We start from the raw sequence: 21303 nt of genomic DNA on the forward strand, positions 1-21303 counted from the left end.
AAACAGTGATTTTTAGAACAAAATCTTTCAGAGAATCTCATGATTTTACATAAGCATGTGAGACAGTTTGGCTTTTAAGGTGGTATTCTATTATATCATGGTAAATGCTTCTAAAATATATATATAGTCAGTAAACAAAGCACAGTTGTATTTTCTATTTATGCTGCTATAGAAGTCCTCTCCTTTCTTCATTCTTTGGAAGTGTTTTCAATGGATGTGAATATTATTGTCATAGAAATTTTGTAGAAACATGGCTTTTATCTGGCAACAGGAGATCTGAATTTTGTTCATTCTTCCCTGTTCATCAATCCCTTAAAAAATTGTCAATTTCAGTTGGATTTTGCTATGTCTAGTTGATCTAAGCCAGCTGATAAATCCCATTTTTGTTTTCCTTAATATTGTTTCAGCTTCCTTCTCCAGAACCCTAGATTGTGGTACTCAAATATAAATGCGGTACCTACACTGTCATTTACTAAAGAAGAGTTTATCATAAAATTTTGGACAGTTTTTTTTTTTTTTTTTTTGGCCATTCTCCTTCCTGCCTCATCTTTAAATACTCTGAGAATGATTTTGCTTCTGCCTAGAAAGCATTTCATAAATTTTGCTGTTACATAATTGTTTTATAAGATATTATTCCTTATAACTTCTCACTATCTTCTGTAAGATTTTATAAATTAGGTTTTTTTTAAACTAGCTTGATTCATAACTCCATATCATGGCAGGTAGATTATGTTTAATATATAAGTTTTTTTTTTAATAGAAAACTCATATAATGCTAAGCTCATAAATGTAGTGCTATAGTCATTGAAACAATTTTTAAATTGAATTTACCGTTACATTTTCTCCCTACTTAGAGAGTTCTGGGAAATCGTCCATTCGTTTACAGATGAGCAGAAAAGACTCTTCTTGCAGTTTACAACAGGTACAGACAGAGCACCCGTGGGAGGACTGGGAAAATTAAAGATGATTATAGCCAAAAATGGCCCAGACACAGAAAGGTAATTATGGAATTCATGAATATATAGTACCTTTTATCATGTTCCAAAAATTTATCTTATTCAAGTATAAACATAATGTACCAGAAACAGTTGTACTTTTTATTTTTATTCAAGGATTTGTTTGAACCAATTATGATTTTGGTTCAGTTTAAGTATTTTTCAAAAAAATATTTTGAAGTTATAATTTGTACCAGTTTATAATAAGTATATAACTTCATTATTGTTATTCATTAAAATTTTAGTTCATCTTTCAGCTCAGTAAAATGTTAACTTTTTGCCTCAGCAAATTATTGTGGTTCATTCACTTTTTTTTTTAATTCACAACTTAGTTCTGTTCAAGTAACTGGTTAGGTGATAATTGTTTCAGAAATAGTTAAACACAGGCATAGAGATTGGCCATTTGTCATTACATCTTAAGTTTCTAATAGGGAAAGGGAATTACTATGCTCTCATATGTGATTATTGGCCCCTAAATAACATTTCTTTCCAAAATATGCTTCATTTAAAATTGATATTAAGATTATAGTATTGTATAATTTACAAGTAATTGAATACACACAAAAAATTTCTTTCAAGATTGCCTATTTTCAGGCCAGAAGATTTCATGTTTATAATTTAAATCCAAAAGCAGAAATTTATTGATAAGTTTTGGTTTCATGTGACATTATTGCTGGTAAATCAACTTGATGTAATGTACATCTTTCACAGGTTTTTAACAAGTGTATATACTATATTTTCCCATGACTTACTACTTTTCCATTTTTTCCCTTTTTTTCTCATTTAGGTTGCCTACATCTCACACTTGCTTTAATGTCCTTTTGCTTCCGGAATACTCCAGCAAAGAAAAACTTAAAGAAAGATTGTTGAAGGCCATCACATATGCCAAAGGATTTGGCATGCTGTAAAAAAAAAATAATAATAATTAATAAATATAACAAAAGGGATAACAATTGGTGGTGATGATGTCCCTATACAAAAAAGGCCATAAGATAGTGTGCTACAGTAGTCATCCGTGTTTGTGCCTCCCTTCTTTCCTGGGGACATTAGGGCTGGAACAGCAGATTTCAGCTGCTTGTATGAACAAATTCTTTATTTTTTTTTCTTTTCACGTGAAAGTGTTACATATTCTTTCACTTATATGTACAGAGAGGTTTTCCTGAATATTTATTTTAAGGGTTAAATCACTTTTGCTTGTGTTTATTACTGCTTGAAGTTGAGCCTTTTTGAGTATTTAAAAAAAATACCAACAAACTGTACTTTCCCAAGGAAAAATATTGCCATCATTTGTAGCCTGTGTAACCTTCAAGTATGTGCTTTTTTTTTGTCCCTGTATCTACTCAAATCAGGAACTGTACTTTTTGGAACAGTTTGCTTTTAAAACTTGAAGTCCTGGAAACAGTGTGATGCAATTACTGCTGTTCTAGCCCCCAAAGAGTTTTCTGTGCAAAATCTTGAGAATCAATAAAGATGGAAGGGAGAACTTGGAATGTTTTAACTGCAACCCTGAGAACTTTACTTTAGTCACAGCACAACAAATTAAAAAACAAAACTCATGCCACTGTATGTTGTCTTCACGTGTCTTGCAATATACTGTTTCAGTAGCCAATCCTGTTTGTTAGTATATGAAAGGGTAGAGATTTTAGGTTGGTGGGAGTTTTTTATTTTTGTTTTTCTGAGTTTGTTTTGTTTTGTTTTGAACTAAATATTTACTTGGGGGAAAGTGCATATTCAGCCAAATGATAGTAAGTCAAGTGTATTGCAAGAAAGTTGGGAAAGTTGTTATATTATAGACAAAGCATGTGGAAGTGCACTTAAAATTAAGTTTTATTAATTGCCTATTACATTGATTTTAAAATAGACAATCCAAAGTCTTCCCTACATGATATCATCATCCTATTTAATGAATTGTTCCTCCTTATCAAGGCACATGATCAGTGTTGTGACATAATCAAAAAAGATGGCTACTATTCCTTGTTTATAGAATCTAACATTAAGCAAACCTGGAAATGAATGAAACTATTGATCTTAAACCCCATTTCTATTGTATGTCCCCAACTATTCAATATTATTTTAATTATTTTAAAAAGTGAATGCTAAAAATTACTTTGTGTTACAGAAAGTAATCGGTAGGTTTTCAACTTAAATGACAGTTCAGAAATAGTTTTCCCCTTTCCTAGTCATCTATGTCTGTAATGTTAATTTCTCCCATTGCAATATACAATAAAGGGATTGTATATTTTTAACTAAGGGGACATAATTGGTAAATTTTTCAACAACAAGCTATAGCTATTGTGCAGAGCTGAGCTTGTGCCTTGACAATTGTTTTAACTGACTTCTACAAGTCAAATCAGCTTAATGATTTGTGTGAAATTGGAAGGAAAAGGACAAGTCTTGAAATCATTGGAGGGGTGGGGGGAAATGTCTTTCAGGATTATTTTAATAAATTCTTTCTAGTAATAGAAACAGAACTGTTATGTAACTATAATGCCGAATAAAACAGTGACCTTTTTCACCATGATCTAGTGGAAAAAATAAGACAGTGATTTCCTTCCTTTGATAAGTTAAATTGGGTGTAATTGGGCTTACCTGTTTTTAGAACATTGTTAAGATATATATACGGCATGACAGTGAACATTCAAGATCATACATTTTTCTAAAGGACATACCCATTTTTTTTTTTTTTTTTTTACTTCATGTAAAAGTGAGAGCAAGGAAACCCCAAATGCCATTAGGCATCTTATATAATAAATGGGTGAAGCAATTTGAAGCTGTTCAGTTATTCTCTTAAATTCTGTTATCACTCCACTACTGAAATCCTGCCATTTTAATGTTTCTCTGACAAGTTTTTGATTTGTGAATCAAGCAGATTCAAAACACTAGGTGTACTATTTTAGAATATTAGAAATTTAAAAAGAAAAAAAATCTATATTAAGTAAAGAAAAAAGGTATGTCAGATGATCTCTTCAGGAGTTTATTTTCATTTGTGCTATAACTTCTTTCTGCACACCTGTGATTTTCCATTGCTAATTAGTATTGGCAGTATTAGTAAAGATAGACCAGACAGTTTGTAATGGAATAAAATTCGAAATAGTTATTTGCTCTCTGTATATTAGCTCTTGGTTTGGTTCTCAAGGGCTTGGGTGAAAGCAGTGATTTAATTGGGACTATATTTCCCTGAATTTTAGCCTCTGTTTCTTGACATGTCCTTTAAAAAAAAAAAAAAAAAAAAAAAATGGCTGACAATATTCTTTCTTAAAAACTGGTGGTCTTATTTAAATTTAGTTTTCCTCAAAAATAGTTTTTGTGTATTCGTCTGAAAAACTAGGTTGTAGCATCAGTAAAGCTCAGGAAGAATACCTTCATTCAAAACTTTCTTCCCAGAACTTAACATTTCTAATACTGATAGAAGGAATTGGTTTCTTAAATGAAATGAAGATAACAACAACAACAAAAAAAATGCCCAAGTCTGATTTTAGCATTTTTTATTTTCCTAAAAAAATTTTTTTTCCCCTAAAGTGAATTTAGAATTTCTCATTTTGAAGGGGATATTACTTGAGATTTTTGTTCTCTAATACTAATTTCTTAGTGTTTCATCATTGTTTTATGGCTGTTATTTTCTAAAGTGGCTAAGTATTACATAGTAACCTTAGGAAAGAAGGCTTTTTGCTTCAATATAATTATAAATTTTTGTCTTATATTCTAAAAAGCCGGTTTGCTTCTTGTAAGACTATATCCAGACCTTTTAAATTTTGATTATAATTTCTGTAATTTCATTAATTAGGTGTCTTTCTTTCAGGTAGTTCATTTAATTTCTCTTGGTTTCACTTTTCTCATCTGGAAATTGAGATGTTAGACAACATTTTTTTTTTCCATTTTTATACTACTGTTGGGGGTTTTTTGAGAGATTGATTTGGAATTCATACAGGAGCTGCTGCTAACTATATTGACAACGCAAGATAAATGACATGTATATCTATGAGAATGGGTTTTAAATATGTCCAGACACTATGCCATAATGACATTTTTATCACCTTTTAGTAAAAGTAACGAATTAATTTTAAATAAAAAAGTTAATGTTTTATTTTTATTATGCTATTTACTCAATGTATAATTTCTTATATTAGCTCCAAAAAAAGGTGAAAAACTAAACTCTTCCTTATAAACTATAGCAGCTTAATATGCAACAGTATGCTTCCCCTCACTTTACAACATGATTGGAAAATTTTATTTTCACTCTTCTCTGATCCTCCCCCCCATAATGGTAAAGAACTATTTTATAATTGACAGATATACGTTCCCTTTTATGAAGGAATCCTTCGTTTTCATTCACTTTGATAATACTTTCATTAGTTACAAACAAGTATGATATGGAACAATCTGATATTGAAACACCCAATAATTTCTGTTGAATTGAACTGTGCTTTAGTAACTTTTGTATACTAACAGATTTTTTGTTTTCACAAAGACTACTCTTTTTAAATTAATCTAAAGATCTAAGGCTGTCCATGCAATGCAAAGACCTCTCTGTCTTTGCAATCATTTTTTAAAATAAAGTATTTTTTAAATCTAGAAGTTGATACTTGGTCAGTTGAAAGAAAAAAAACCCACCAATAAAATGGCAGATTACACAGTAAGTTTTAAACTGTAAATTAGTTGTATATTACCTCTCTTCTTTATGCCCTTGTTAGAGCTAGATGAGAGTCACCTTAAAAAAGCATCAGATTCAGACTTGGCTTGTCATAAGAAATCATTCTTTAAGGAATACACTCGTCACCCACTAAAAGAGAATTTTAGGACTGGAAAAAAGTCAATTTACATAAAGTGTGTCTAGTATCTCAAATAAATACAATCTATACAAGAGAATATTGATATATAATACACCATCTATTAAGCCTCTATTAAGAACTGTGCTAGGGGAGATCTAAGTTTAAGAATTCTGCCTTCAAAGAGTAGAGTCTAATAGAAGAATAAGATAGCCACAGTCTACAATCTGATCTAATTGATGCCTTGGAAAGTTAAAGATGAATTTTGGAGAAGTCTAGAAAGGTTTTCAAGAAGAGATTGTACTGATTTGAGATTTAAAGAGCAGGTAGGAATTTATAGACAAGGGGAGAGAAAGATGATTCTAGCCTGGGGAACAATTCAAGAAAAGCCTTAGAGATTAGTGTTGTGTGGGATGAAGGACCCCAGAGTTGTGCACAGGGTTGGAGGACTAGGAATGATACTAGGGACATTTGAATGTGCAATAGGGAACAACTGAGGTTTTTAAAAAATTAAACAAGATACATCAGTTCTATGCCTAAGAACATTATTTTTGTAGTGATAAGAGGGTGTGATTGGAGGAAAAGCAAGAGCAGAGGTTTAGTTATAGAAGCCCTGGAATTGACGTTTAAAGATGTTCTGGGTTTGCATTCTATCCCTAAGGCCCTTGATTTTTGTAGAGTTTCAATTTCTGTATCTGTAAAGGGGATATGGATAATTTCATTTGATATCTTACAAGGAAGATCAAATGAGATAGTGTTTTCTCCTAAAGTACTGTAAGTCAACTATTAGTTATAATTAAAAGACCTAGAGTAGTTTACCCAATGAGGCCTGACCAATTCTATTTTATATTATAGAAATTAAGTGGGAGATTCTCATTTTAAGTAAAAAGAAATGGCCCTGAAATTTAACACTATCATGTTTGCCTCAGAAATTAATGTTTATTAAGTACATTCTCCAAGAAGTCATGAAAAAAATTATAGCCAATTAGGTTGAAATCTTTTTGAACTTTTATACAGCTCCTATGTGATTCTTTGGAGAAGGATGTGTGTTATGTTAAACTCAGTGACATGTTGTTGACTGTTCATATCTCTTAGGAGAGAGCTCAGCTCTTACAGCATGGTCTTGTGTGATTAGTCCAATCTTCAGAACTCCTCATGAATCTGGGGGTGCCATCATACTGATTTTCTTATAGGTTCCACTTCTTATATTGGATACATGTCTTGGATGGATCCTTAGGGGGATGATCCAGAGGGCAACGGTGGGTATATTCAGTCCCCAATATCTTAGAATAATTTGCTAAAGAGGGATAAAGTCATTTTAGAAAAGCTGGTCTAATGGTAAAATTAAGAAATAACGGCATAGCAAAATCCATTGTTACCCTTGTGATGTCACATGAAAGCAAGGAAGGCTGCCAGCTCTGGGCAAAATTGTTCCTTTGCTCCCTGTGGTGGTGTCCACCTTATGGGAGGATATGAATAAGACCCACACAAGCTGAGCACACGTGGCTAGCTTGTGGTCTGCACCATGTAAAAAAAATACCCACTCTGGTGAAATCATAAATACATTTTAGTATAAGGTAGATTATTCATTTGTTTTTTTGCTTTTAGTGCAAGTTCTCCCTTCACCCCAGCATTATTTTCACGGAAGTAGCCTTGAAAACAGCTTGAAGTCCACAGTGCAAGATGACATCTGAAACCCATCCACTTTTAGTGGATGGACGTGGGCGCATCTGTTGGATTTTTCTTTATGGGGATTATGATCTGATGTTTGGTGTATATATATATATGTGTGTGTGTGTGTGTGTAACAGAATTTATATGTAGCACTTTAAGGTTTGCAAAGCACTTTATAAATATTTCATGTTATCCTCACACCAACCCTGGGAGTAGTTGCTATTATCTCCATTTTACAGGTGAAGAAACAGAGGCAAACTGCTTAAGTGACCACTTAGGGTCACACAGCTAATAAATATCTGAGGCACTCTGACTCTGTGTGTGTGTATGTGTAAGATTTTCATGACTACTAACTTTTGATAAGTTTAAGATATTTGGAATTTCTTTGTCTCACAATTTAATGTAGGGGCATATGCATTGACAGTGGTAAAGTAAAAGCTGCTGATTTCTGTGGAGACAAATTCCCTAATCTGGATCACATCATCTTGTACTAAAACTCAGTTCTGTGCCAGCATGAGGAAATGCTATTTTCTTCTCTGAATGGCATAGAGTCTCTTTGCATAGTCCCAAATCTTCCTATTCTTATCCATGTCATATATAAAAGCCAGGTCAGCTCTTAAGTTGTTCCTAGAATGCCCAAGTAAATTCTCAGACCTACATTATGGTGAACTTGAATGCCCCAGAACTGATCTGGTTTTTCAAGATTGCTTTGGAAAGGATGTAGTTTGGCTCAATGGAAAATGTTTAGATAAAGGACCTGAATTCAAATTTGAACCCTGTTATTTAGTAGCTGAGGGGCCTTGAGCAAAACACAATCTATTTGGGCCAGTTTCTCATTAAAAATCATACCCACAATATGTTTGGACTAAAAGACCTTCAAAATCCTTTCTAGGTCTATGAACCTATGTAGAATAGGGTGTAATTGTGCATACTTTGCTCCTTTAACAACTGGGTATAATTTAAGAAAGAATTAATTACAGCATATGGAATATGGTATCTTCATTTTGGAATTACACAAAACTATTTTAGGGCTATACCTAAAACTATTTGACAGTATTTGACAGGCTAAATTGGACAAAGGGATTTACAAGAGCTCTGATAAAAATCCAAATAAGTTTTTTTTCTGAAGGTGAACTAATATAACAGGACGCTCTTTGTAAGCTGCCTTGCATCTTTAGCATATGTGATTTTGGGTGACCACAAGACTACAATTTATGCTGTGCAAATTTGTTGAAGTGGGCTATTTAGCCTAGAGAAGACCAGGAGATGGCACAAAGGACAATTAAATTTATTGTAAGTTATAGAGTAATTGGGTTGAAATTAGTTATAAATTTGAGAAACATGTTGACAATTAGAGCTGCCCGAGATTGAAATGGGATGCCCCATAACTTGAAGTATTCCAGTTAAAAAGCGTGCTTGGATTAGATTTTCCTCATTCACTCCTATTTTGATCATTTTTGATTTCAAAACAGTTACTATGTTCTTGGTACATGTAATCTTCATAAGATGTTGATGTTCCCTGGTATTTTCTAAACATTACATTATATCCTAAACTGTCCTCAAGCAACAAAGTCGATGAGATTAGTTGTAGAGAATTCATTTCTAAATGGTGCCTATTTCCAGATACATGCTGAAAAGGCAGCCTTGGTGTGGGTTGAGGTTATGTCAGAATTTTCCTATATAATCGTACTTTGAAATTTATGAGTTTTACCATTGGTAAATGGAAAATGAGAGCAATGAAGAATGCAAGAAAAATTCTGAAATGATGATCTGCAAAGAATATGGATATCCATCTCATTTATCCTCCATCATATACAAGTACTCTACATAAGAGTTTTCCAAATATTTAAAGCTATACATACCAAAGTCTGAAACGGAAATATCTCTAAAATATACATATGAAGCTAGCTGTCTTAATAAATAATATGCTGTTAACAGAATTTTAAATGTCCTGACAGGACCGGTCTCTAACCAGGAAATAAAGCTAGACAAAGCAGGCCAGAGAGGAGGGCCGAGAAACAACTAGTTTATGTTCTGAGAGGGTAATCTACCTGCCAGTCTTTGGAGTTCTCCTGAGGAGAATGAAGGCAAAGTTTGTGTACATAAATCATGGGTGAGAAGGTGGATTACAACACAATCACTTCCAGGCTCTGAGTGGTTTCTCAGCACAAGCCCATGAAAGCAGGTGTTATTATAGGAATGTGATTGTTTCAAATCTTGCAGATCATGTCTTAAGAGGGCACAGGACCAGAATTCTGAAACTGGAACAGGTTCTGCAGGCTTTGACTCCCAAACAGGGCACAGAAGTGGAGGATATATTGAATATCAATTCCAGAGCTGAAGCATAGGCATGCATTTCAGAATGTTTATGCTGGAGCCAGTTCATAGTGGAGAACCAATTGTTAAACGTTCAGTGTGAGCATTTACATATTGGAAATGGGCAAATGCTACAAATCTGGATTTGATTCATTCTTTTGTTGATCATCTTAATAATACTAGAGAAAATTTTAATAGTGCGGATTAAATTTAAGGTTCTTTTCCTCCTGCACAGATGATTATTAAATATTCGTCACCATAGCATTGGTTATGCTATAAAAATTAAAAGGACAAATTGAGAAAACAACCTACATCTGAGAAGATGAGTACAGGGAGGGGAAGAATTAAAGTTAGAAAATGAGGGAAGAGATCCAATCTGTGTTTAGGCGTTAAATAGAAAAATCTTATTTCCTATGTTGTTTCCATACTTCTGTTCCCTTCAACCCAATTTTAATATTCCCCTAATATCACATTTAAAGTCTACTATTTCTTCTATTCTGTGCCCTTGAATACCTACTCCATAATTGTCTTAAATCTTTTTCTTTCTCACACCTTCCACATTCTGACACTCAGGACCTTATTCCTTTCTGACAATAATGAATGCCCTGCTACTTTTTCAAGGGCTGGTTTCATGTTCATGCATACCCAATCATTATGGGGGGGATCGGAATACTTTACCTTCCATTTTGAATTTCAGGTTTTTCCATCATGTCATAAATCTTTCCTTTGAGGATATCTATTGACTAAAGTAGATGCCCCTCATATTCTCCTTCCTCAATGTACTCATCTGGCTCACAATATCTACTCATGACCTCAACTCCTCTCATGGATTTAAACATATTTACACTACCTTAAATACCCAAATTTTCCTGGTCCTCAACCCCCATGATCACCTCTTCCTCCCCACTTCAGCTAGCTTTTGAGGTTGACATCAACCCTTTGATTTTTTTACCAAGTATCCCACTTTGATTAATGAACCTGAAAATTTCTTTCATCTTTTTTTATTCCATCTTATATGCTTATGATCCCCTACCCGTTCTTTCTCTTCATGATCTCCAATACCTTCACTGCCTATGTCTTTCAAGTGCAGCCTTTATTTCATCCTCTCCTGACTTCTTTAGCAGATTGCTGCCATTCTCATCCACACTTTCTAATCTTTAATCTCTCTGTATCTAACAGACATACAGAAACGCTGAGACCTACAAAAAGCCTATCTTAACGGCCAAAAAAAAAGCTACTATTTGATCCTACTGTCCCTGTTAGCAAACTTTATCTTTCCTACTTTCCTCAGAAAATGTCCTAGAGAAAGTGCCTCCATTTTCTTTCCTTTCACACACTTACTTCTAAAACTTCTTCAACCAGGCTTCTAATTTCATCCTTCAACAAATAGTTTTTTTGAAAGTTATCAGTCCTCTCAATTGCAAATTTAATGGGCTTTTCTCAACCCTCAACCTTCTTAACCTTTTCTGTTGTTTCTTTTCACTGTGGACCATTCTCTTTTACTCAATATTCATACTCTTAAGTTATGATGTGATTCTCTCTCCCTTCATTATCTACTCATGACAGTTCTGCAATGTATCCTTTGCTGGATCTTAATCCACTAATCATTGGTGTATTTCAAGGCCCTGCCCTATTTCCTCTTTCTCTATCATATTGCTTGTCAATCTCATCAGCTGTCATAAATTCAATTATAATTTTTATGCAAGTGATTGACACATTGGAGGAATGAGTAGATATGAAGTGTGGCATTAAGAGGAAATTAAATTGCATTGAAGGAGATAGGAATATGAAAGCAATACAGGAAATCAAAATCTCTTTAATGCCTGAACAAATTTAATTCCTTCCTTCATTCCCTAACTTTAATTCTCCTCTCTCTACTCAGATTCTCAGATGTAGATTGTTTTCTCAATTTGTTTTGTTAATTTTTATAACAACAAATGGTAAGATAGTAAATATTTAACAACCAGATTTCCAGGTAGAGGGAAAAAATCTCAAGTTTAATCTGCATTATTAAAATGTTCTCTATATAACTAGTACAAATCTCCTGAACCTCTCCCATTGTGAATTGATTTTTGGACATCTCAAATTGGATGTTCCATAAGCATCTCAAACTCAACACATTCAGGACAGAAATAATTTCCTCCTAAACCTCCCTTCCCCAACTTTCCTATGACTAAGTCCTACCATTCCCCTGGTTATTCTAACTGGTAATTATGGTGTCATCTTTAACTCCTCATTTGTGCATATCCAATCATGTGTTGCCAAGATTTGTCATCTCTAAACAACGTGTCAACCTCCCATAAAATTTCACCTTTTCTCGACACACATAGATAACTACCATCCTGGACTATTACAATGGTTTTATCAATGATTTCTAATATCTTCTACTAAAAAGTATGTTCCCATTTGAATCCATCCTCTCCTCAGTGGCCAAAACTATTAAAATCCAAATCTGATTCCTATTCTAAAAAACTCCAGTGGCTCCCTGTTAGACTTGGAAAATCAAATATAGTATGCTCTGTCATTTAAAGTATTTCGCAGTCTCCTATTTCTTACTTTTCCAATCTTCCTATATTCCACATACTATACAATCTAGCTATGGTGACTTTTTTACTATTACTCTCACACCATACTCCATCTGACTTTCCCCCGTGTTGGCAGTGTCCCCCCTCCTCACTTTTCATATCTGAATTTTCCTAGCTTCAAGATTCAAATCAAATCCTACCTTCTTTGGAAGACTTTTCTCAGTATTCTCCCCCCTCTTCACACTCACCTCCACACAGCCAGGACCTTTTCTTAGATTATTTTCCATTTTCCCTGTATGTGGGTTTTTTTTTTTTTTTTTGGTAAATCTTATTTTTTTTTTAAATAACTTTTTATTGACAGAACCCATGCCAGGGTAATTTTTTACAACATTATCCCTTGCTTCCCTGTACATGTCTTGCATGTGCATGGACATTGCACATGACTATTTGCATGTTTTCTCCCCAGCAAGAATACAAGATCCGTGAGTTCTGGGATCATGTTTTTGTCTTTCTTTTTATCCCCAATACTTAGCACAATTTTTGGTACATTGTGGTTTAGTTGTCCAGTCATGTCCAGTTTTTCGTTGTAAAGATACTGGAGTACTTTATCATTTCCTTCTCCAGTAGATTAAAACAAACAGATTATGTGATTTGCCCAGCATTACACAGCTAGTAAATGTATATAAGGTATTTTTTTTTTTTTGTTTTTATTTTCCTTTCCTTTTCTATTTTTTTCCTTAATTTTGTATTTAGTTTTAAATTTAAAATAAAGTGGATCTCTAGAAGCAGATATTCCAGGGGCACCTTGGCTTATGATCTTGCAAAACACTCCACCTTGTAAATCAGACCCTAGTTTATGGGGAGGAAAGGATTTAGAATGGAGGATGGATGGGGATTGGGGATTGAGAGGACAATAGAAATTTTGTGATTTCCAGCCCCTTGAAGGAGAGATGGAAAGATGATCATATTTTCCTATTCCTAGCTGAACCCAAAAGCTCTTGGCCTGGCTGCATATGCATAGTTATTTGCATGCTATCTGCCCTGTTAGAATGTGAGTTACTTGAGGATCCCAGTTTTGCCTTTCTCTCTTTCCCCAAGGCTTAATATAATGGAAGATACAGCTTAATAAATTCTTATTGAATGATGAGACATATATATATATATATATATATATATATATAATTAGCACTCCACATAATAATTATACATATTGAATGTGGCCAATTAACTTCATTTTACAGCTAGTACCTAGAGTCAAGAAGACATTTTTTTTTCAATAATAAATTCAATGTTTTTACCTTCCAACTCCCCCACATCTGAAAGGAAAAATACAAAACCTTTGTTGCAAACATAGTCAAGCAAAAAAATTCTCATATTGTCCATATCATGTCTAAAAATGCCTCTTATTCTGCATTTTTAAATTATTGCCTCTCTGTCAAAAAATGGGTAGCATGTCTCATCTATCCTTTGGAATAATAGTTTATCATTGTGTTGATCAGAGATCCTTGAATGTTTCAAAAGCATTCATTTTTATTATGTTAATAGTATCCATTATTCTGATTCTTTTATTTCATATTAGTTCATAAGAATTCTATAACTTTCTGAAATTATTCCTTTCATTATTTCTTGTAGCATAATAGTATTCTATTACATAGACATAATAAGTGACATAATGGGTAGAGCACCATTAGGAGTCAGGAAGACATCTACTAGCTGTGTAATCCTGGACAAGTCACTTAACCCTGTGTGTCTCAGTAGCATCTGTAAAATGAGTTGGAGAAGGAAATGGCAAACAACTCCAGCTTCTTTGTCAAGAAAACCTAAAAAAGGGGTCATGAAGAATTGGACACAATTGGGGAAAAAAAAAGACATATCCCATTCCATTATATTAATACCACAACTTGTACAATATTTGGATATTAAATGGAGATTTGATGAACTGCCTTTTTTTTTTCTCCAATTCTAGCTTTTATTGTAGCACATAGGTTTTTAATATGGCTTAAATCAATCAAAGTCCCACACCACCCAGGCCAGTTTATGTTCATCTTTTGTTTGTTTGTTTTTCCAAATACAAACAAGATAGTTTTCAACATTCATTTTTGTAAAAACCTGTTCAAATTTTTTCTCTCTTTCTCCTCACCTCCAAGACAACAAGCAATCTGCTGTAGGTTAAACATATAATTCTTCTAAATATATTTCCCATATTTGTCATGCTACACAAGAAAAATCACATCAAACATGAAAAAAACACAAGAAAGAGAAAATATATATGTTCATCTTTTTGACAAATTTCCTAAACTTTCATGATAATATGTTTATCATTCTCTTAATGGGATCAAGATTTCTAAGAATTTTTGTAAATCCCCCAAACATTTTTATGTGGATGTTTTATAGTATGATGAGATATTCATCTTACTAAGTCATTTAAAGCTCTGCTGTCAGTAGTTTTCATGTAGCTTCTTCCATGTGGTTTTATTTACTTAATAACAAGAGTTAGTCGCTGTGTCTTGTTTTTGTTTTTGCTTATCTCTTGTTCTTTCAATGTCGATAAACCTAGGTTGCATTATAGAAGAATCAAGAAAAACTCCAAATCCTAGATTTCTCAAGTTTTTGCCTTTTTTTCTGCAATTAGTCTGTTTTTGTAAAAGTACTCAGTCCTTTTTTTTTTTTTTTTTTTAGTTTTCAACTATTCTCCATTGTGCTTTTGTTCATCTGATCTTATTAAATTGTGAGCTTCAGTGATCCTTGAAAAACTTGATTTCCCCACAGCAAAAAATCACTGCAGTATTTCTAATAGTCACTGAAGTGTGCTCTTTAAGAGTTACTACTTTTGCACAATTCCTTGAAATAATATCCATCCTTACAAACCACACAATTAAAAACACCATTAAGGGAGCAATGAACCATGCACAAATGGCATGGAATCCAACACTCATCTGACAGAACTGACTACAAGTGGAGAAACTAGCTCAATTTGGTTTCATCTGGTCAAGGTCGGATGTTCTGAGTCAAATTAACCCACTGCTGCCTCAGCTCTCTTACCTCTTTCTGCCCCAAGTCATTTTAATATAGAGGCAGTAGAATATATACTATATAGCCCATGTAAAACCTTTTATCTCCTATACAAATTACCTCTTTTCCCAATAATTTGTAGCACACTAAGAATTCTAGAGACAGGGACATTCTTGGATAACAGAGACCAAAAGATATAAGAAAGCTGTAGCTAAATGGAATTTCTCTGGAAATTCAACGAAGGTTCAGCAGAATTGGTTTCATCATGCATTTCAAAAGCAATAATAAACAATCTTTAATATGACACTTGGCCACCTCATGCTAGAATGCTCATAAGGAACTTAAAAGAAGAGACTACCATGAAGGCAATTGTACTTGTGCACCAAAATCTCTTGTAGAGCAGGAGGGAGGAAACTCCTAGCAAGGATACAATAAGATCCTCCCAACTAGGTTACCACATACATTAATATTCAATGACTAAAGGATAAAAATGAGCTTATGGAAGGATGCTGAAAAATATCTTGGAAAATCAAGTTCAGGAATGAGAGAACCAAGAAAACATTTTGTAAGGTACACAGAAGACTTATGTTTATTTATCATGAATCCATTCTTCAAGAAGAAAGGGAATATTGGAATTTTTTTTCTGAAAACACTGATCATGATCCCTACCTCGTAAATCCTCCATCTAAAGATGCCATGAATAAATGCAGAAGATTTTTAAGGCTATAGGATTCCTCCTTCACCTGGATGGCTCAATTCCAAAATATAGTTCCTTCATTGAGTAGCTTGTGATCCATTATTTATGTATATTAGATCCTAGAATCAGTCAATGGAGAAATAAAAATATAGAAAAAGGGTCTTCCAAGGACAGTAATATCCCAGTTCTGGATTTAGGATGTTATCAGAAATAGGGCCCAATCAAAGGGGAATTCCTAGGATCACAACCAGCTTTACATCTGCAAAGGCCATTAAAGATCATTTGGTCTAAACCCTTTATTTTAATGGATGAGGGAGATGAGTCCCAGAGAAATTAAATGATTTGCTGAGATTAAACAAGTAGGCAAACCCTAGATTAAAACTGAAGTCTTCTGAACATAACCCAATTCTCCTTTCCTTAGGAAGCCACTATCTTTCCAAAGCTATCAATAGTTACAAGTCAAAACATTTTGTGATTCCTCCAAAAGATTTGACCTTGTCCCAGAAACTCCGCAAAGACTCTGTATTCAAAGAAACACTAGGGCAGGAGATATGCTGCTTCTGAAGTTTACAATGTATCCATTCCTACAAAACTGTGGTCCACTTGTGTCCAACTATTCACAATGCCATTTGGAATTTTCGTGGCAAAGATAATGAAGTGGGTTGCTATTTCCTTCTCCAGCTCATTTTACAAATGAGGAAACTGAGGCAAACTGGGATAAGTGACTTGCACAGGGGTTACACAGCTAGTATCAGAAGCCAGATTTGAACTGAGTCCAGGTGCTTAATCCACTGAGCCACCTAGCTGCCCCTACAAAACAAAGAGGTAGATCTATGAAAAAAGGCTTCGACAACTGAAAATGCAACAACTAGATTGAATGTTATCTCAAAAATCATTATTTATGCCCTCTGTGATTGTTTTTATTGGACTTATAAAGTGATGGTTTTTGGATGAGGGACAGCCTTTGGAAGTATATTTTCTCAATGACACAGGGAAGTGGCAACTACTTGATCTAGGTTTTGATCATTATTTATTTTAAATTTATTTATTTATTTATTTTTTAAATAACTTTTTATTGACAGAACCCATGCCAGGGTAATTTTTTACAGCATGATCCCTTGCACTCACTTCTGTTCCGATTTTTCCCCTCCCTCCCTCTACCCTCTCCCCCAGATGGCAAGCAGTCTTATACATGTTAAATAGGTTACAGTAGATCTTGGATACAATATATGTGTGCAGAACTGAACAGTTTTCTTGTTGCTCGGGGAGAATTGGATTCAGAAGGTATAAATAACCTGGGAAGAAGAACAAAAATGCAAGCAGTTTACATTCATTTCCTAGTGTTCTTTCTTTGGGTGTAACTGCTTCTGTCCATCCTTGATCAATTGAAACTAAGTTAGATTTTGTCTTTATTGAAGAATATTTATTTTAAATTTAAATAAATTTAAAATTAAATCTATTTTAAATAAATATATGTAAAATGGACATAACACAATTATGTTGGTATAGCATTAAATAGAAATATATATTTTAATATTGTATATTGAATCACCCTGTTTCTATTGGCATTAATATTTCAGTGGTATGTTCCTTAAAAAAAAAAAAAGTTGACTATCAAACCTAAATATCCAGCCAACCCTTCCCATTCCTTCTCCCCAACACAAACCAATCACACTTGAGAAACCCAACATCTGTTAATGAAATATTTTGTATTTAATATATAACATACATGTATATAATCCTCCTAAATAATTCACCCAAAAAGTCAATTAACTCAACAGACCACAAGATCTGACAACCTCAGATATGTAGGATCTTTGGTTTCAGGGGACAGGAATAACCTGTCTTATCATTTAAACATGTCAAAACTGGTTGTTGCCACATGCACCAGTAAGGTGTAATAAAAAGACTCCTGAAAAGTGAGTCAGGAGACCTGGTCATGAATCTTAGCTGTACCGCGCTACTTGTGACATAATGGTCAAGAAAATCTCTCATCTGTGAAATTAGAGAATTTTGGATTATGGAAGTCATTTAATTCAACCCTTTTATTTTATAGAAAAAAGAAACTGAGACCATGGAAGGTTAAAGGTCTCATTTAAGGTTATACACATTGTAACAAGCAGAGACATGTTTTCTTATCTAGTACCTGCATTATTATCCCCATATTTCAGATGAAAAACCTAAGATTAAATGATTTCTCTGTTGCTTTTAGAACTAGAACTCAGATCTACTTTTCCTCTGGTTTCAAGTCTAATGGTCTTTCTCCTATAACATAATATACCACTGAAGCAAAGAGATTTTAATAACCTCATTTCACAATGAAAAAAAAAGTTTAATTTTGCTTGACTGATGAGGATTGAGGGAGAGCTGACAGGGACTAGCTTTGACATTCCATTGCATTCCTTCCAGCACTTGGTAAGCAAAAGTCCTTGTTCAGTTGCTCAGTTTAGTAGATTGTAAAAAGGTTTAGAAATAAGGCTTAGCTTCTCTTCCTATAGTTCATTTTCCCTTCCCAAGTTAACATTCAATCTTGAAACTTCTTCACTTTATACAAGCTGTTGTTTCCTGCTTTTCCTTTTATATTCATTTTTGGTTTACTAGAATAAGGTTTCTCAAAATCTTTGGATTCCCAGAAATCCTTCCTAATAAAAGCATTTTACTATATTGAGCGGCAGGACCCATAAATGAAGATAAGTCTGGACAATGCAAAGCTTTCACAACCAGAGCCTATCAAAGTGATGCTTTTGAAGATAGAAAGTTTCTCTTCCCTGGTCTGAGTAGTCGTGATTTCTCATAAATCTGAAAGAAAATAGCCTGTTTATGGGATCCAATTTTCAGAAATGATTGGACCCAGCTTCTTGGCCATTTCTTCATCCAAAGACAGAAATGACCAATTTAGGGAAATTTTAGGGCAGTTTAGTGATTGAGCAGTAAGAGTTATTATGGAACCAATTTCTCTTCACCTGGTTTTCTTTGGTGAGGATTGCATTGTAACTCTCCAGGAAAAGAACCTCTGGGGAAGTAGCCTTTTGAACAAAGCACCAATCTAATTTTTTTAAGGTAACACTTCGTGAACGGGATTCTGGTCCCACTGGGAGCCATTTCATCCACTCTTTCTCTGTATCTGCTTCTGAATCCCAGCTATAACAGGGGTCTTGCCCACCCCTCTCTTGGACACCTTTAGCATAATGATCTCTTGGAAGAGGAGCACTTGGTGGAATTGCCACTTTCCGAAGATAGTGCTTGATTTTTTCTCTAAAATGTGGTTTTTGATTCATCATGGACTGAATTTCAGCCCTCAAGAGCATGAATGATGTTGCTTCTTCCTCCCCCAAAAAGACCCTTTTTGGGCTGGGTCTTGATTTGGCTAAGTAGCTGCTTTCTCTGCTATTACTGTAATGTAGACATCCTAGAAACTTGTCATTTGGTCTGTCACGGGTTGGGTCTTGGTCATCTACCTGCGCATCCCGCCCAGAGTGGGTAATAGCTGGGTGCTGTTGATTTGGAGAACTTGGAAGCTTTTGATTAAAATAAGATCTATAGTTGGCAGAAATGGATTTTCTTTTCTGTCCCTCCTGTTCTTTACCATTGTGGGATCTCTGGAGATAAAACTGGACCTGCTTATCCAAACTATCCCATTCCTGATGGGCTGATAAATTTCTCCTTTCCAAATTCATTTTCAAGCTGTTTTGCTTTGAATCTGGATTTAGCTTTTTCTTAGAATCTTCCAAAAACCCATTTAGGTCTTTCTTGCTTTCCTTCTCCTTCACCAAACTACTATTTGTAGCAGGTGAGAAGTCATCCCTAGTGGAACCACAATAGCCTGGTCCTGGAGGCTTCCTCATGTCTCTCCTGTTCTGCACTAAAGCCATCAGCGCTGGCTCACTATCTGCCATCATGGAGCTAGAGAACTCATTCTTGGAGAGCTGTCTGATCAAGTCCTTGTTGCCCAGCAACCTGGCATAAGCCAATTCTGACCTCCAAAGCTTCTTGCAGAATTGACCATATAAAGCTTTCTGTTCCACTAGCCAGGTTCTGGCTTCATGTTTTTTCAGGGATTCCAAAAGACTGAGTTTTTTCTTGAGCAGATTTTCTTCCTTCCAGTTGAAAGTAAGAGTTGAATATGATTTTTCCAAATATTTGATTTTCATTTTTTCCCTGGCTCAGAAATCACGCTCGTTCTCTCTAGATCTGGATGGTTCTATGTGGGAGATATCCAAAGAGCCCCACCCCAGGGGTGTCTTCATGTAACTGAGTATCCCCCAAGCTCTGCTGCTCTATTCCCAGATCCCTGGCAGAATTCTGCTTAAAACAGAGTAAGGCAGTCAAGATCTTGGCAGTATGCATGTGAATGTGGTTAGTTGCCTATGTAGCCAATACTACCACCCACTTCATTCTATTCAGGCAACCCAGGGTTTGTTGTTGAGACTTACCATGGAGTACTTTGTGGGGTTGCTAGGACATTGAATCCTCTTCCTCTATGAAAAAATGACAGGGGACTATATTAGGAAGCTCAAGCCAATGGTTTATTGATTTTAGAATACAGATAGGTCACACACTGAGAATTTTGACATGGCAACTGACTGCTCACTCTGACAATGATGTCCTCCTCCCCAAGGCACCCCAAGTCTCCTTTTTAGAGTGAACCCCGTTCATGGGACTCAGGACAAGAAGCATGATTAGAGATAGGTGGGTTAGTGCCTTTGGAATAAACCATTTCCACTGAGTGGAACATAATTTTATCTGATTGAATTTTAGCAAACATAACCCTCTCACCCTGGAGGAAAATTAAACATTCCTACCTCCAGGTTTTATACTCCATCCATGTAGCCAACATGAAACTAAATATCTTTCGAATAGAGAGGAGAAAGCTCAGGAAGGATAGGATATCATGTTTAATTAGTTTAAAGGGTATCATTTGGAAAAGAAATTTGACCTATTCTGTTGATCTCTGTTGGTCTCAGAAGAAAGAAACAGTGGCAAGGGTGAAGGTGAAAAGAGGCAAATTTGGGCTCATATCAAGAAAACTTTTGAGCAATGATCAGAACTATTCCAAAGTGGAATGAATTCTTTTAGAGGCATTGGGTTGGTTACCTCTCATTTGAGATCTTTTGCCAGATATATTGTAATGGGATTTCTTTGGGGAGGGGTGACAACAACCAATCAAGATCTTACCCTTACTTTCTCTCACCCTCTGACCTTTACAAAGCCCATTACTAAGTCATTTTTTTAATTTTACCTATGAGCCTTTTCACATCAATAAAGGGTCCTTGTGACAATAATGTCTGATGTGAATTCTTCACATTCAGAACCATTCTC

General features: G+C 34.7%; 1 protein-coding gene across 5 annotated transcripts in view; it reads left to right on the plus strand.

Moving 5' to 3' along the window:
- The window catches only part of UBE3A (ubiquitin protein ligase E3A), a 76991-nt gene extending 72760 nt beyond the window's left edge, over nt 1-4231 (plus strand). For all 5 annotated transcript variants that reach the window (XM_003765632.4, XM_031959104.1, XM_031959103.1 and 2 more), the window contains 2 exons: nt 855-998; nt 1783-4231. In XM_003765632.4, the coding sequence (XP_003765680.1) occupies nt 855-998; nt 1783-1903 (265 nt within the window). In that variant the 3' untranslated portion in view covers nt 1904-4231. The remainder of the gene's footprint in view (nt 1-854; nt 999-1782) is intronic.
- Nucleotides 4232-21303: the final 17072 nt, after the last annotated feature.

The sequence above is a fragment of the Sarcophilus harrisii genome, chromosome 3 (genome assembly GCF_902635505.1).
Source record: "Sarcophilus harrisii chromosome 3, mSarHar1.11, whole genome shotgun sequence".
Taxonomy (NCBI): Eukaryota; Metazoa; Chordata; class Mammalia; order Dasyuromorphia; family Dasyuridae; genus Sarcophilus; species Sarcophilus harrisii.